Source organism: Sander lucioperca, chromosome 9, assembly GCF_008315115.2.
Source record: "Sander lucioperca isolate FBNREF2018 chromosome 9, SLUC_FBN_1.2, whole genome shotgun sequence".
NCBI classification, from domain to species: Eukaryota; Metazoa; Chordata; class Actinopteri; order Perciformes; family Percidae; genus Sander; species Sander lucioperca.
In genome coordinates, this window is record NC_050181.1 from 1,520,297 (window position 1) to 1,538,962 (window position 18,666).

The 18,666-nt window shown below is 38.9% G+C and overlaps 1 protein-coding gene across 8 annotated transcripts in view; it reads right to left on the minus strand.

The window, feature by feature from the left end:
• LOC116041751 (solute carrier family 12 member 7-like) overlaps positions 1-15,865 on the minus strand; it is a 36,788-nt gene extending 20,923 nt beyond the window's left edge. Inside the window, exons 1-5 of one of the 8 annotated variants that reach the window (XM_036004769.1) lie at positions 15,379-15,865; positions 15,056-15,277; positions 7,750-7,841; positions 6,872-6,997; positions 2,056-2,202 (exon numbers count right to left, since the gene is read on the minus strand). In XM_036004769.1, coding sequence (XP_035860662.1) covers positions 2,056-2,202; positions 6,872-6,997; positions 7,750-7,841; positions 15,056-15,200 — 510 coding nt within the window. In that variant the 5' untranslated portion in view covers positions 15,201-15,277; positions 15,379-15,865. The other 7 variants (XM_031287791.2, XM_031287786.2, XM_031287798.2 and 4 more) reach the window with 7 other exon arrangements.
• Between the last annotated feature and the right edge of the window lie 2,801 nt (positions 15,866-18,666).

The window sequence follows — 18,666 nt, forward strand, 5'->3', positions numbered from 1 at the left end:
AAGGGAAACTTTTTTATTGTTAAACCACAAATTAAAAGAGAGAGGATGACATATGAGAAAGACTGCTGTCATTCAAACATGGCAATGAGAACCTGTCATTCAAATTTGTAAATACGGTTATTAATCCACACAATCTGCTACAATCAGTCATTCCCTTGCAAGTCCAGATTGTGTTTTCTCCCAAATACGAAAGAAAGGGGTAGAACTCTAGAGCTGAAATGACTTGTCTTTTAAAAAAAAAAAAAAACAACCCGCGATCTTTTTCTAAACCTTATCAAGCAGTTTTGTTTCAATTCACAACACTAAGCACATGTTTAAAACAAAGTCATTCAGAATGCAGTGCCATGTACGGGAACGTAATTTTTCAGAGACAGGGTTGTCTGAACTTATTTTAAGTCATGTATAACAAATGACCGAGGGGGGAAGAGGGGAGACAGACACACTATTCAAATGTTAAATGTTGCTGTACAAAAACTTTGTTTAAATAAAATCTATTATCTATACAAAATTTCGGCTTGAACAGGAACTATCCAATCAAAGTAAATAAATAAAAAAGGAGATTTTCTACACACACTAAAAATCAGGGTTTCGTTGTGCTCCAGAGCTACAAAAAGGCAATAAAAAAGCAGAATACATATTTAAAAAGACAAGCACAAACTATCGGGTATTTGATAGTTTTTGATACCCTGTGCTATGAACACATTTAATTCATTAAATGTACAAGTACTGCGGTTTTAATACCCATTGGACCTAGTGAAATGCTAAACAGTCTCCTAAACAGCACCACCAACATCATCTTTAGGATCTGTCATCTCTTTGGTCTAAAGCATCGGAGCCTGACAGGGTGGGTATATATTGTAGAAGGGTGTTGTGTGCACTGTTAACTAGAGTTTAGATTCTCAACCCGAGCCCGAGCCCGAGCCCGACCCGAGCCAGACCGGACCTCCGTTATTTTCCGCCACATCCTCAGGCCGGGCCGGACCCTTGATCAAGCAATTTTCTTTTTTTTTTTATCCATTACCTTATTATCCTATTTGGGTGGGGAGAAAGCTATGCCATAATCAGAAATATTATATATATATATATATATATATATATATATATATATATATATATATATATATATATATATATATATATAGGCTATATAAAAGTAACAAATGTGTACAAAAGTTAGGCTGCAGTTACAAAATGCAGCACTTCATGCGCGGAGTCTCCTCCTCTCGCACGCATCACACCGGGAGCTTGAAGATGTAAAGAAAAAAAGAAAAACAGGAGAATTAACTTTGAGCAAGTGTGGAGGAAAGTCGGAGGTATGGAAGCAGTTTAAACAAGTCGTGGGCAGTGACAACAATATGTTGTTCATCATTGTTTCTTTTTTTTTTACGTTTCTTCATTCGGATCCATTTGCGATCCGTTCCATTCTAAACAAACAGCGCAGTTTACAGGCTTCGTCCTTGTTGTATTATTCTAAACAGATTTCTGCAGTTCAAACAACTCTGAATGGTAGTTGAGAACGTCAGTTATAATGGCCCACGTATTAAAAAATTGTCGGGTTTAAATCGGGCTCGGCTCATAATTACAGTTAATGTGTTGGGCCGGGCCGGTCTCGGACGCAACGTGCTCGGGCTCGGGAAGGTTCGGGCTTGATTTTTTGGGCCGATCTAAGCTCTACTGTTAACATCACATCACATGAGTGATGAGCATGTAAGTTCAAACTTTTCAAACAGTCAGCTCTCTGTTTGGCTGTGGAGCTACTGACGGCTGTAAATAAGACAAACTTTGTGCTACTTGTTTTTGAGCATGCTCCTCTGAGCTCATGCATGGAGATTAATACTGTCATGAATCAAAACCATACATTCAGAGGAGGTTGTATTGGCTGGCCTGCATTTTTTTCTGCCATGGCATGGTAAACCTCAGACTAAACATCAAACATGTCATTGTTCCGTTCAGGCATTTACAGAATTAGTGGAAAAGGACTTGTTTGTCTTTCAATCACTGTCAGCAGAAAGTCAATATGTTTAGTCAATATGTTTAGATTTATTAATTGCTCACACAGATGCAGCAAATGGAGACGATGGCGAAGGATCCCAGGATTCCTGCGGTGCCGACGATCCAGGTGAGACGCAGAAAGAGAATCACGCCCAGGATATTCTGCATGCAGGGAAGGTAAACTCCAATGAAGGTTCCCATTTGGGGGACCTGAGGATGGATAAACACAAACACCAAACACATGCACACAGATAAGAATCAACAGGGTAAACAGATGAAAGGAAGGACACCCTAAAATACATCCCTCAAAAATGTATATGACCTCTTATCTGAGGTGACATCCTTTCATTTAAAAGGATGGTTTGGATATTTTGAAGTCGGGTTGTATGAGGTACTTATCCATAGTCAGTGTATTACCTACATTAGATGGCAGTCGGCACGCCCCCAGTTCCGAGTCTCCCAAAAACATTTCTGTGGTGGTAGTTTCCAATTGTGCAGTGACATGTGAGTGTCTATGACTATGAGTCGTGATAGTCTATATAAAAAAAATGTCTGTATTTTCGGTGCCTGCTTGCTCCCTTTCCCTGCATTTCCTCTTGCAGTGATCTTGTAAAAGAGCAAAGAGATGACCCAACATTTTAGGCTCTGGACAGCCAGGCTCTCCCAGATGATGAGGTGGAGAGTGCAGCCTGTGGTTATTTCCTCCAAGACCAAGTTGGTGAGAAAGTGGGTTCCCCAGGGAGGCTGTTTTGTGGGGGATGAAATTGTGCAAATTGGTCTGCCGTCTACAGTCAAACTTACTGTACTTCAGACATGACTGATGTCTCTCATACTTACACACCGCACCACTTACCTAATGTTTAGTTAGTTTGTATTAAGTAAACTACATTTCGATTGAAATATCTGTGTGACCTCCCTTTTCGTTGCCGGCATTGAGCCAGGCAGAAACAATGACTATGAACTACAATGACTATGGATAAGCACCTCATACAACCCCACTTGAAAAGATCTGACCTATCCCTTTAAGGCAGCTGTAAAACAGCCTTACATGTGTTGATCATATTTAACATTTTAAAATGTGTAAATTATTACATGTAAGTATTATTATGTATATGTAAGTATTAGTCTAACATGCAGCAAATTAAATCTGACAAACCTAGCTTTGACTTCCATTACAGGCTATATGTAGGGGAAGAGTCTTATTTAGCATGATGGCTGGAATTAGACAATGGAACAATTCATATTTATAAACTGAACTTGAACTTCAAAATGTTAAAAGCCCCATCTGGAAATGTTCTAAGATATGCCTATATAAAAATACTCAGTTTTGAATAATAATTTGTGTCTGATATGTGTTTGTTTTTTTACACAACGAAAGTTAAATCACCTGGTAAACTTACATCTATTCTTTCTCCTTCATTGAAACTCTCATGAAAATGCAAATATTGTTTATTTTAAATGTTTAACTGCTGGACACAAGATGTCTCCTACGTCACTGAAAAGTCATTTCTCAGTGTATGTGCTGTGGAGGTTTCAAATTCCCACTTAGCCACAAACTCTGTATATTGCATATTGGGCCTAATTGCATTCCAAATAAAAGGAAATCAAAAAACAGAAGAACAAAAAAGAGAAGTGAAAGTTCAAATGACACTGAAATTGTACTTTACAGACATCTTGTAATAAATAAAATATTATAAATAAAATAAAATATTGTCCATGATCCATACAACAGCCAAAAACCAAGTGTACGTACCGTTTTCTGAGTTACAAACACTTTGTCCTGTGCTTTCTCTTCTGCACTTAGTTGTCTGTCTGAATACTGTGATGTGTCTGATGTTGATTTCAAGATCTCCCACATCTTCTCCCCCTCACTCTCTTTGCATAGTCTGTCTTATTCTTTTTAGTCTCACATTATCACATAATGATGAAAAAACACAGCTATCGTTCAGGGGGCGGGTTTTACTAAAACATCATCAATGCTTCTGCTAAGCTACAGTACAAGGTCCTACTGGGTTCCATCCAAAGACAGCAAGGCTACCAAGGAAGCAAGAATTGTTGTCTTGGAGCACATTTTCTTAACTCTTCTTATCTCAACAACATTATTTAAATCCCAACTGGGAGCAGCATACTGCCACCAGTAATGTAGCTATGGAGAGCAACATTTTTTTCCCTTTTTTTGTGAGAATTTGGGAAAGAAGTCCTCAAACCTAAATGACTAGGTTGTTTGCCAATGACTCACAAAATGACAAATACTGTATGACCGTTCTATTTAAGGTTGTGAAACAGTCGCACACTGGCAGTTTTAAACACGTGGTTAACATTGTGACACAGAACTACTCAGTTAAGTTTAGTCAACAAAATTACTTGATTAGGTTTAGGAAAAGATCATGGTTTGGGTTAAAGTGAAAAAGTTTGTTAAGGACGTAAGCCAGTGACGTAGTTATGTCTGTGAAAAATGTGCTCTGCTTTATTGGAATTTCTTTAAACCAATCACAATCATCTTGGGCGGCGCTAAGTGCTGTACGGAGCAACGGTGCCTCTGCAAAATAGCCTTGGGAAGCAACTTGTGTTGGTGGAACATGTGTACATTCAAAAGTTGTTTTAGTAGTGGAACAGAAAACTTAGCTTGGACAGATAGTCTAGCTAGCTGTATGGATTTACTTTGCGGCACAATTTTTGTCGGCAACGGCGCAATCCTGGAAATGGAACATCGTGGATATAGACTATGCACCGATTGACGAAGGAAGAGGAGCGGGTCTCACCGAAACTGAGACAGCTGAGCCGTGGACGCCCAGAGAAGGTAGGCCTTTCACCTTTAACTTTTCAGTCGGGCGGCTAAACATTCACATCCTAGTTTTCAAATGAGTATGAGTACAACCAAGCTTTGTTATAATCATAACCGAAACAAGAGTGATCAAGTTCCCAGGGTTGGTTATGCTGCGACACCATAGAGTTACAATAAAAGAGGCAAGAATGTAAACACTTACACTAAAGCCAGCATTTTATCATCATAGTCATTGTGTAATTACAATGCAATCTGCTGGTATACCAAAAAAAAACTGTCACTGTCCTAATATTGTCTGACTACGCTTTATATCATAAAGCTTGATGTAATATAGGGTTAAATACAACAACAAAAAACAAAGAGTAAAAATAATCAGCAAAGAAAAAATAAATCATGAAATAAATCATTTTAAAAAGGTCAAAGAAAAACAGCAGGTTTGTGTTTCCCAACCTCCATGCACACTTTAGGTGCTGGAGGTTTGTTATTTTAGTTTATTGTGTTAGTTTGGGCTGGAGATTACCGGTAGTTCAGTTATTCGTCTATTTTGTTTGTTCTAGGATTAGTTTACCCTTTTTAGGTCATTTAGGGGGAGACGAGGGGATACGCGGGGAGACGCGGGGAGCGACGGCCCATTGTGAGGTTGGTCCAGTGTCTTCCCATCTTTTGTTCTTTTTGGACGGGGTTTGTACTTTTGTTTGCTTTTGGGAATATTTTTGCATTATTTAACAAAGCTTGTTGGTTAATTGTTAACCTTGTGTCTGGCATCCGTTTTATATGTTGCATCCTCCAATCCCTTTGGGGGTGGGAGCCTTGGTTTGTTTCGTTAAATTGAGGCCGTAACATCCCTCTAATACATCACACAGACCTTTTCCATGTTTTCCACTAGTTTCTAAGATTCTCCTGAGTGGTAATGCCAATGTCATCACATATAGTGTGTATTTGCCAAACAGCAATGGCACAGAACCCGTCTCCGAAACCCAAATATGAACCATAAAGATTACACATCTCCATCCACTTGTAGCAGTAAGCAGTTTACTGTGTGTCTTTTGTACCATAGGCAATACAAATTCTACAAATTAGTTATAAATCTTGCAAGATGAAAGACTTAAAGAACATGGCATTCTCACAATACAGTCCATTCTTTAGAGCTGTTTATAAGCTGCTTTATCTCCTCGTGATATCATCCCAAAGTTCAAAGTCTAGGGTAAACTTAACTGTATTTGAAGCTCGATAGACTGAAAAACTGAAAAGAAGGAATTCTTTTTGCCTAAACTTATTATCATGCCTTTCTTTTCTTAACGATTCCTGAAACAATTCAATTCAAATACAGGAAGTCTAGTTTGAGTGACAGAATGCATTTAAAAGGTGCCAAAATGGACTACCCTACATTGGCACCCTTGGAGTACTGTAGGGGGTACGTGATATTTTATGTAAATGCATAATTCCTAACATAATTATACTATAAACAAAAATAGATGTAAAAAATGTACGTGTAAGTTTGATAAACCACATTTTATATTCAATATTCCTATTTTGAATGCAAGTGTTAACTGCTGTAAACTGTTAACTGCAGCAACAAACGCAATCCTGTTCACAATTATGTTTGTTCACTGTGAGCAGGAAGCCAGTTTCGATATATCGTCACCTTCCTAAAATAATTGCCTAAGTCATTTTTTGACAAAAAGTATTTTTTTGCCTAAATCATCTCCTCATGGTGCTGGCCACCTCTGGTAAAATTGCCTACATCCTCAGTTGAACAGGTCTTGTGATTCCACACCTTTAGTATAATGGCCTAAGTCAAGCGTGTGACTTAGGCCATTTAGTTTTTTGTGTTTTCTGAAAAACCTGAAAAAATGACTTAGGCCATTATTTTAGGAAGGTGACGATATTAAATGACATAAGGAAATCAAGAAAATGGATTTGTGGTTGAAATACAGCAGCAGCAATACAGCCAAAAACGTGGAGAATGACAATTATCCTCAGCGAAGCACAAGCCCATGTTTCCCTGTTTTTTTTTCAGGGGGTACTTGGCTAAAAGAAAATGTACAACTTTCAGTATCAACATTTTCACTAGCTCAAAAATCAGGTCCTTACCACGACAGCAACCCTCCTGACCCCATCCTCAGCCTCCTCATGCTCACGAACACCCTGGGTCAGGTTGGTGTAGTTGGCCAGCTTGTTGAGAAGAGATGATACCATAGGGTGACTTTCCATTTCCTCCTGCAGATAGACAGAGAGACATGCATAAACAAAATAAAGCAAATATATTATGGACGTCTGTACAGTGTTGTGTTGTTAGCACTCTGCTAGCAGGTGCACATAGACTTTGATACTAATTGCAAGGCTTTCAACCAGAACCAAGATGTATTACATATCACATAACTCCTGTTTTAACCTCCTTACACTGGCTCCAAGTATGTATAAATTTAAGATCTTATTGATTTATTTTAAGGCTCTTAATGGCTTCGCTCTTTGCTAAATTATTTACCTCTAGTACCATATAGCAGCCTGTACACAGTTTGAGCTTCTCATTCAGAGGTTTTATAGAGGGGGGAGAGCCTCTGCAGTCAGGGCCCTGAGGCTCTGCAACTTGGCCAAAGAAATACTTTTACATACTTTTTTTCTCCCTTTTTTACATACTTATATCAGAGCACTTAAACTGATTTTACTTACATGTTTAATTTTTATTTTTTTACTTAAATTGTGTTTTTTCTTCTATCATTACTGGAGTTGGATTTAAAGATCTTTATCTTTAACTTTTGTGTCAGCAATTTAAAATAATATTACTTATTGATCTTATATCACACAACATAATGACATAATCTTCCTGTACCATAGATCACATGCAACATGAATTTGATAAAAAAAAAAAAAAAAAAAATCAGCTTTTTGGACAATGCAGACTTTTTACATGTGAATCAAATGTTTTTATAAGCAGTGTACATTTGGAGAAATTTCATTTTTTGTCTTACCTCAAACAGGGCCATGTTCTTGCCTTCATAATAGTGTTCTCCGTCATCGTCTGAGTTAATGAATTGACTCGACTCTCTCCGACTGTCATCTCCTATGGGATACACAGGAAAAACACCCTGTTAGATGCATACTATAGATAGAGCAGCAAAAGAAAAGAGGCAGCAGGATCACCAGGTACTGTTCTTGTGTAGTATCCGTAACAGCTGTAGCAGCGCTATAGGCTGTATTGTATTGCTCGCGGTGATGTACTGTAGTCATAGTCCTAGGAAGGCCTTTTCACACTGCATATACGTAGCCCTGGGCTAAGAGTTGACCATGCATAATTTAGCCCCTTTTCACACACACATTGTGTGTTGGAAGATAAGAAGTTAAGAAAAACTTTGTCTTTGACAGGGCAAGCTCAAATTACAGAAAATACATATAAGAACATAAAAGATACAGATAGAAACAGTGTAAAAACATTGACGGTGCAAAAATGCATAGACAGTGCAAAAAGAAGCCTGACTGGAGCTGTAGGATGTGTTGTCTATGTATGAATGTTCAGTGTGGTGATGGCAGTGGGGATGAAGGATTTTTTATATATGTGTTTATGGTATACTATATATATATATATATATATATATATATATATATATATATACACCACTTGTAGCGTCGACCTGATGACATATGACTAATGTTAACATTCTGATGACATGATGAAGAAGTCCTGTGATTGGACAACAAAAATGTTACGCAAATTGCACTGTTTACTTTAGTGGCTGTTTCACACTGGCACCTTTAAGCCCTGTGTTTAGTCAATTTTCAGAGGATAACCCAGCAAACTCGAGGCTAACCCTGCCCCATGTGTAGCCATGATGTTTAGGCCACATCTTTTGATTTGTTTATGACCCTCCTGCTTCTGCTGTTGCCTGGTAAAAAGTTAAAGACCTCTGTCCAAAAACTCCAAACAAGATGAATAAATATAATAAGTATAGTAATATCAGTCTCCCAGTATAACAAAAGAAATCCAACAGCTTTTGACCTGGCTAAGGTTAGCAGGAGGCCCATTAAAGTTTATCATGCAATGACCTGACTTTGCCCAAGTGGTTGATGTAATTGTTGCAGGCCTCTCTGGTGAGTTTGGTGGTCCAACATGTTTCGATTGCAGCAATGAGCAATGCGACCTAACTATCAAACATCTGTTATATCACAGTTTTAAACGTAAACATTCTAAATGTGTCCCACTTTGTTTCCTGGGCCTTGTTTCAGAAAGCAGGTTGAACAAACATGAGTAGTCAATTTAAACACTGAAATGCTATTAAAGCACACTCAGACTACGCTAATTAGTGTTTGACGGACAAACGCACGACTAACATACAGGTTATTTAATGGACAGAAATAACAGCAACATTGAGCCATCATAAAACGGAGAGAAAACAGACGGAATGTATTTATGTCCGTACGTCTGTTTTTAAATCCATCGAGAAGGACACAAATGTGGCAGATTGACTCTGAAAGACACTCAGAGTACGTCACTCAATTGTATGACGCAATGCATCATAACATAGATTACTTGTAATCGATTACAAAAAAAATCCTTGCCAACTATTTTAATATTTTTTTATTATTAGTTGTTGTAACATTTGTCCTATTTCTAAATCATATCGTAAGACAAATACATAATTAATCTCTTCTTACTGTTCATCTGGTTCCACAGCTGAATAAATGAGATTAAAGCTACTCTAAGCGATGTCACACGTTTTTTAGGCTACAACATGTTTTGTCACATACAGCAATCATCTCCTCACTATCCGCGAGCTGCCGGTCCCCTAAACACACTGTAAAAAAAACGCGGTCTCTGTAGACAGCCTAGGGTCCACACACGCCAACAAAAACAAAGTGGTCCAACCTGGACCATGCAAACATACACAAACCGTGTTCCAGTGTTCAGCCAATGACGGACAAGAAGGATTTGGGGTGTTAGTGCGCTGAAGCACAGAAGGGAGGGGACGGGATGAGGAGGAGGGAGGAACGAGCTAGTCTTCATTTTGTTTGAAAATACTTTGAACGTCAACAAGAAGTAACGTCACCCAACAGCGCTTAGAGCACCTTTAATATCAGGTAACCATCCAACATCTGGCTACACCTGTATCAGCCAGAGCGACTATATAGATTATAGTATAGTATATGGATAGTATCCAAACTATTTTTTAAGAGCCGTTTCTTCTAAAGCTTTGTGATAATATGGCCTTATTCTCTTTACAGAGAATCAGGGGTCAAGACAGACAAATTAAGGCTCTGTCCACAGTTTAGCCGTTTGCTACAGTCAGTTTTGTAAAGACAAAGCAGCATAGAGTAACATTAAGATGTGCCTTTTAAATGGCTTCTCAATTTGGTTTCTTTTGCCTGTGGTGGTCATGCAGTGGTCTCAGTGTATTAGGTTTGGTGTATTATCACACTAGATCACACTGTTATTGGCTAATCTTTATTGCCTTGAAGAACCCAAGGCCCAAATGTGGTTCAGAGATCAGTGAAGAGCCGTTAAAAAATGTACTGTGTGTGGACGCACATGACATGGTGTGGATTGTAGCAAAATCTAGCATGCAACGACGCGCTGGGAAGTCCCTCAGCGGGCTCCAAGCCAGAACCTCAGTCCTTTAAACAAACTGAAAGGATCTTTATCGAAAATCCCTGTGTGCAGAGGTCAGGGCTGGGTCTGCAGCTACTTTCACCCATGACGCAAGGGAATGTATTAGACTGAAAAAAGGAAATAGGAAAGTAAGATGACTTCTCTGTCTTCATTTGCACAAGGATGAAAATGTATCTCAACAGACAATGTCACAGATACACACCATGATGTAAGTACATTTAATCTAAAAGAAGAAGATACTGTATGTCTGATCACAGTGTCAGGAACATGGCGTTTTTTTATCAAAACATGTCACAGTTGCTGTGTCCATTCAATTGTCAAGCGACTTTTAAGCAAACTTTTGAAATTGCAAATTAGGCACTTATTCATCAACTGGTTTGGTACTGTAGAAAAAGTAGAGGTTGCTAACTGAAAACAAAATAACTTTTCAATGCCATCCAACCTATCTACAAGAGAAAAATTGAGTGGCCTTTGGAATTTGGATCAATTGGGCAAGTTTTAATTGTTCTTTTATGTCAGCTAGTATTGGCCATGTTTCATGCTATCCAGAGACGAAAACAAAAAATCCAAGGGAAACAGACTCTTTGTATGGTTTTATTCACAGCTAATCGCCACCACAAGCGTTCTTCGATTTAATGTGCTACCGCACTACCGCAGTAGTAATCTATTTCCTTCATGTTCCACTTCCGGGATTGCTCCGGTGCCGCAGGAAATTCAGCCAGATGCATGTATTTTCCGTTTCCTTCCGCTTTCTTTGTGTTGGAATTTTAAATTCGGTGGATTAATGAGGACTGTTGTTGACTGCTCCTCAGATCTCTGCATTGTAAATTGAGACAGCCAGCTAGACTTTCTGTCCAGTCTGAGTTTTCTCTCGCACAACTATTTTGCAGCGGCTCTGTGTTGAGTATAGCACTGCGCATGACGATTCTGATTGGTTTAAAGAAATACCATTAAACCACAGCATGTTTTTCTCCCATCCCCGAATGCTATGTGGAGTAGCCAGACCCTCCTTCAGCGTACTTTGGAGGAGGGTCTGGCGAAGCGAGACTACCGCAGTAGCTACAACCTATATAGTCTGCAGTGTGGTATGGTGTCAGAGTTGGTAGTTCAGCGTGCCGAGAAACTTCCATTCACATGATGGGTGTCAAATGAAGTACTTTATTGGAATCTGTATCACTTTAAGAGTACTGGTATTTTAATTTTTTAAATGATACCCACCTACCTATGATCAACCTAAAACCCTAACCATGCACACCCTATACAAATCAGTGAGTGACTGAGGCATTATACGTAAGTAACAACTCAACCAAACAAAAAATAAATAAAAGGCAGTTAGCCTACCCCACCAGCTTAACACATGGGAAACAATGCTACATATGATTAACATCCGTTTCCACAGTACAGCTGCTAGAAGTGCCTACAATACCCAGGGGAAAGGACATGAAGGAATGAAACATGCCCTTGGCAAACACAACAATACTTTTTTACCCAGACTTCTGGAAGTTTGTCTCATTGAGCACCTTACCTAGTATAACTGGAAAGCTATCCTAGCCCTGAAAGGTGTGTGTGCTAACAGAGATGGGAGTAAGTGTCATGAGGTGGTTATAGCTCTACTGTTCAGCCATTACAACAGAGGCAGAACATTGACTACATCATTTAATACTCCATTTCACTAGGCCATACGTCTCGGAGGATTTTAAACAGAGTTAATAAAATAGTTTGACATTTTGGGAAATATGCTATCTAGCTTTTGGGGTCTGGTGGTGGTTAGAGGACAAGATTAATACCATTTTTTGTATGTAAAGATGAAGCTACTTCAGGAAACCGGTTAGCTCAACATAAACACAAAGCCTAGGAACATGAGGAAACAGCTAGGCAAGCTCCATCAACGTTTACAAAATGTACCTACCAGCACCTCTAAGTCTGTTTACATTGAACAGAGCTAGGCTAGCTGTTTTCCCCTGTTTCCAGTCTTTCAAGATAAGATAATAATCTGCTGGCCGTAGCCAGCAGATTATTATTTTATCTTATCTTTACGTTAATACCGTCCAGACATGACAGTGGTATCACTGCCTGAGAGCGGATAAGCGTATTTCCAGATATTTCAGACTATTCCTTTAACAATTATATTACCCTGTCTTGCTTTTACTCCATTCTCTCTGCTTATTATAACCTTTAATTCATCTTTTATTTATCTATCGTTATGTAGTTTTTTTTCACATTTTTAAATTAATATTTGATATCAGATGATGACGTCTATCTTGAGTTAAGAAACTTTGGATGAGCATATTTTACCCAAATTTTAATCTTTGGTTTGAATTATAAAAATCTATTAATACATAAATAAAGGTTTCTTCAAGACCTGCAAAACCTAAAACATCTGTGTTGTATGCTGCCTAAGGAGCAATACTACAAGCAGAAAGTAGAAACACTTCTAAACATGACACTGGTCATAGGATACAGCTTTGGAAAATGATGATCCTGAGATGTTATTGTTTATACAGATGACATCTTGTCTTATCATCACTGTGTGTGTGTGTGTGTGTGTGTGTGTGTGTGTGTGTGTGTGTGTGTGTGTGTGTGTGTGTGTGTGTGTGTGTGTGTGACATTTCAAGTTCTGCACATTCTGTGACTTCTGCCTTTACAATGAAAGAGTAAAAGTACCCACTGTACTGACACTAATAAAGACATTAATAATTAAAGGGATAGTTTGGTTTGGAGGAATTTGCCCACAGAGGGATGCCTTTTAATTTATTTTCCTAAAGGGGCACTCTATAGATTTTTCACATCAAGTTTAGTTTACTGATCATGAAGAGTACTACTCACCCTGTGAAAACAGTTGTAAAATGTGTCTGTGGGGGAGCTCTTTATTAAGAGAGCCGCTGCAAAATAGTCGTGCGAGAGAAAACTCAGATTGGACAGATAGTCTAGCTGTCTCAATTTACCATGCAGAGATCTAAAGAGAACTCAAAAATAGTCCTGATTAATCCACCGAATTTAAAATTCCAACACAAAGAAAGAGGAAGGAAACGGAAAAATCATGCATCCGGCGAAATTTCCTGCGGCACCGGAGCAATCCCGGAAGTGGAACGTCAAGTATATAGACTTTATCTGTTGTAACATGTGTGTCCATTTTTCATTACTGTACAAAATGTGCTGTTAGGTTTTTGTATTGTCAGCATTTTAGAACTAAAACAGTATGATATCATACATCTTTTTTATTATCTTAACAAAATAATACATTCACAAAACTAAATTCTGTATTGGAAACCTTTATTGGAAGTTTTTGTGAATGAAATGCAACAATACGATCCAGCACTCTACAAACCCCAGAGCCTTAAAGACTCTTCTGTTATGTACATGTTTTAATTGTATGATCTGCTCAAACATTTTTGTTGTTATTTGTTTTGCTGGGCAGGGTTGTTGCTAAAACTACAAATTGTACTTCCGCATGAGGACGGACACAAAGAGTATAAAGGTGGATCGAGAGAGAGAGCCGCCACCCTCTCTCTCAAACTCAGACCGAACTCAGATTATACTGTCAAACTAGCCACTGGTTAAATTCAAACAAAGATTATGTAATTGTATTCCCTATTTTCGGCCTAAATTTTTTTCAGAAACATGTATTTGTGCTTACCGTTTGGCTGAAATACGACAGTTTGTAAACAGGAAGTGGGCGCCACACTGTTTCCTGTATTGCGAACACGGAGGCTTAAAAAACTCAGATGAAACTGTAAAACTAAGGTGCACTGATTAACTATAAACCAATAATATGTTACTGCATTGCCTATTTCCTGAGTTAAATGTTTTCAGAAACATATTTGTGTTTACCGTTTAACTGTAAAACGAGATCGTTTGTTACCAGCCGGCCGCCATATTGATTCTGTGACGTGATTGCATTGCATCACCCACCAGCGGGAGTGTTTATTGGTCCGATGCGGCGCGGTACATTCTGGTAGTTGTAGGTTTTCTACCTTTTGAGCTAAAGGAAATACCACAGCCATGTAGCACCAATTAAAAATCATGTTTGCGCCATTCTACTACATAGACAGCCCAGTGTTAGCGAGAGAGAGAGAGAGAGAGAGAGAGAGGGAGATTCTTAAAATCAGATAAATAAATGTGTCCATGATCAATTAGTTTGACTTTCTGTGTAAGAAATAGCTGCCATACACTTTTCTTCAAATTGAGCAATACTCTAAAATGACATGTTGTACAATATCATGGGGCTGAGATTGGCATGAAAATGTGGAAAAATCATATAGGCTAGGCCTACATCTTTGCATTACCGCCATTATAAAGCAAGGGGGCCCAACATCAATTTGGGTTGAACAGACCTAAGTAGCCTAATAATACACCACAGTCCCCCATTCACCAATGAAGCTCTGCAAGTTCTAGCTAGTTGAACAATGCCCCCCTTAAAGCCATGTGTTTGTGTGTGCATACAGCATGTGCCTGCCAAAACATGTATCTGACTGCTTGTGTCAGCGTGCGTCCGTTTGTACTTGTTTAAATTATACAATCACACAGAGTCTATCAAACATACACATATCTTTCACCCAGTGCATGCTGGGATAGGTTACAGCTCCCCTGTGATCCTGAACAGGAATAAGAGGGTAATGAAGACCTCCGTAAGTAAGTGTATGAGCATGTTTACAACGTACAGCTATTCTTACCTGAGTGAGGGTCTTGTAAGTTGTCATCATCTTCCTCCCCAAAAATCTTGCCCAAATTGACAGGTTTGCTGCTTCCAGCTGCAGCCGCGCTGTTGCTGCCGCCCTCTTCATCCTCCACTGGCACTACAGTGAAGTTGGTGGGCATCTTGGCTCTTCAGTTGTCTGGAAGAAAGTACGAAGGGGTGTCCAGTGTCGACAACCAGGATGGCACTAGCTGTTAAACTTTCATACCCACAGGGGAGAGAAAAAACATACAAAGTAAGTCAAATCAAGGCACTGGTGAGGCATTTAAAGCTGTAGTTTAACCTCAGCATGGCACTCACTCTAAATCTTTGTTTCACAACTCTTTGTTGTGGGATCCAGTGTTCTCTAAACTCAGGGTGAAAGTGCCGCCTCCTGCACATGAGACAGGCCAAAGTCCTGAAGGGTTTCTTCACTCGCTCTCCTTGTTCCTTTCCCTCCCTTTTTCCCCCACTGCTCCAAAACTATTGCCCCATGTGACTCTATTTACCATACAAGGAGAACACTGCAGCTCCTCCCATTACGCTGATGGTCCCATTTCTCTCACTCTCACCTTTGTAATGCCAAAAGGTAGGAAAACAAACTCGTATATAATCGAAAATCGTATCGTATATAAAAGTATCCAAAGCGGCAATAAAATCCACTTTGACTGAAAGCCAAACAGCTGGCTTGTATTTAACGAGCCAAACACAAACTTGTTTCTTTCCTGTTCTTCTGGCTTTGGTTTTGTTTCCTCTTCTCCCTTCCCTGGTAGTATCCGTCTCTGGTTTCCTCCAGGTAAACAAAATGGGTGTTACCTTTCCCACAGTGCATTATGGGTAGCAGTGAAGCACTGATGTTCAGCATAGAACGACACCACATGTGCACATGCATTGTGCCTGCAAAGGAAACACCTTGAAAACCTTGGACACTAACTTTCCTCCAGCATAAATTACAATGGACAGTCAAGGGGGGAAAGGATCGAGCTTTGAATAACAATGGAGACAAGTCAACAGGAATTGTTTTTCTGTTTGTGGGAATGATCATTTTATTGACACTCATTCGCAAGGTTTTCTTTAGGAGGGACATTTATCTTGATGTACTGTAAGCTTACTAGGAAACCTCCTTAAGAAAGATATAGTGGAAGTAATAGAAAGTGAGTACTATTTACAGCATGCATGTGTAATTGTACGTCTCAGTTGAGTGTCTTCATCAGTCATTATTTCTTCTGTAGCATTTCTGTTGGACACTTCAATAAAGTAAATATAACCATTTTTGCCGTCTGGTTGAAAGTTACTGTAATACAATAAACACTGTTGTTCACTAAGGAAGTGCTTTTTTGTCATTATTCTTTCTTTATACCTTGGTTTTCTAGTGTTTACTGGCTCATAGAATCATGATAACAAAGCAAATTTTACTATGTAGTCCTTTATAATTATTGTAATGATTTCCACTTAAAACAATGGCAAATCTATCAAATAATAACTTTGTTGCAAGGTTCATAAGTAGGTGGTTTTCTTTAGCCTAAATCCATAATGTTACTTGTCATCCTCTGTTTTAACTATTTCTAATATGTATTCCACAGCTGCAATATAATGTGCCACAGGGTTAGTGTGAGTTTTACTTTGATGCTAAACTGGCAATAGCCATACAGGTGCTAGCTGGTGATAGCAAGCCATTTTGCAGTGTGAATTCCACACCGCCATATAATACTACCTATGATTTCTACATAGTGTCACCACGCTTTCCTTGGTCCATGACACTAACTTTACTTTGGATCTAATAACTCTTCCACTTTACATAACCCATAACACTGGTGACTTTCTTCAGTGTTTTGTCTTTATCCCGACAGAGGAATCGATACAGTTTAAAACTATCACGTTGATCAATTCCCCAAGATTTTCTCACTAAACTTAACTAAACACAGCTGTGTGAAGTGATCTTGAAAAAACAGTGTCTGACTGCATTTTTAAAATACAAGCTGCCCAGATGTCTAACCAGATGTTTGCATTTAAGGACTAGGTATTCGTCCCCCGGGCTTATTTTAAAAAAAAAAACTGCTGAGCCATGTAATAGTTAATATGAAATATAGTGTGCCATGAAATGTAGACCTTAATAAACAAAACCGTATTGTAACAGCAGTGAAAGCAAAAATGTCTCATGTTTAACCTGCAGACACCCTACTACAGCAGGCCTCATATCAGATAATCTCCCAGCCACAAACGCCACACAGGATACCACAAAATTAAACAGCTATTTGTTCAGCTTTGTTTAAAATTTGATGTACAACGGAGCTATGCATATTGTTTTTTCCGTTTTCAGCTTTAATCTTGGTGGCAAGGACCTGAGCTTTAGGAAATGTGAAGTCGGCATTCAGTTTTCATTCTTGTTGGCCTTCTGACCTTTACTTTAACCATTCATTTGTTTGTGACGTCACGTTGTTATGACTCTTATTTTAAAGAAGTTATGAATCTTCTTCATCACATACTAACAGCATCAAATAATAGTGGCAAGGTCTGCCTGTGTACTGCCAGCAGAAGGTGCTGTAGGTTCATGGGGAGCTAAACATTTAAGTTGCAGTGAACAGAAACTAAGAGATGTTAGGTCAATGTCCAACTAACAGGGAAGGATATGTATGGTTTGAAAGCCACCAGTGGGGGAATGACTGCAAATAGTTTTTTTTTTTTTTTTTTTTTTAGCAATGGACAATTCACCGCAGGTAATAATGATAAACATACTTCAGTCGACTTGTGACAAGTATTAGCACTGTTGAATGCAATTAATGTTTTGTGCTGACCTATGCATGCATGCTTGCTTATAGAGGTGTTTGGCAAGATGCAAAACCTCAAACCTCCTTGCTTAAAAATGACAAACATTTCTTAGCTGGAATCAGCTTATCATTGGTGATATCACTTGGCCCATGACTAAACTAGCTCAGCTTTTCCTTCGTAGACAAACCTGCCATTTTATACTCCTCAGATGGCTTGTGAATGTTGAAAAAAAGGTAAAGCGAGAGAGTTAGAGGTGAAATCAAATCCCTTTAGCAAACAGCAAAAAGGTCAGTGCTGACGCAGACCCGGGAACAGGCTGCCCTCCCTCAAGACTATATTCTTAAGTGGCTAGATTCTATTTGCAGCATTTTTACCTGTTTACTGACTCCCCCAGTCCAAAACCAGGTAGCTGTGCAAACACACTGGAGGGTTTGGACGACCTCTTGTGTCATCGCGCGCAGAATACATTTCAACTGCCTGCACTGTGCTGTCAGACCGCAAAACGCAATATCAGGGCAAAAGGACACATTTGTCAGGACTTGGACACTTTTTTCACTCTGTGGTTTGGCTTTAGTATCCTAATTTCTGTAATTATCTAATATGAGGATACAAATTTGAAGTATTAATGCTGATAGCAAATGAATTGCAGTTTCCATCCAGATAAAGCAACATTGCAGTGTTTTGTTGAACAATGCACAGGCTATTACAATGTGTGGTTACATTGTAACCTTAGTTCTCTGAGTGAAGAGCCTTAAGCTATTTTCTCATAAGAACTATGGACAATGTCCAAAGAATCAGGTGTGGAACTTGCCTTTTTGCACATGTAGCACACAACAGGAG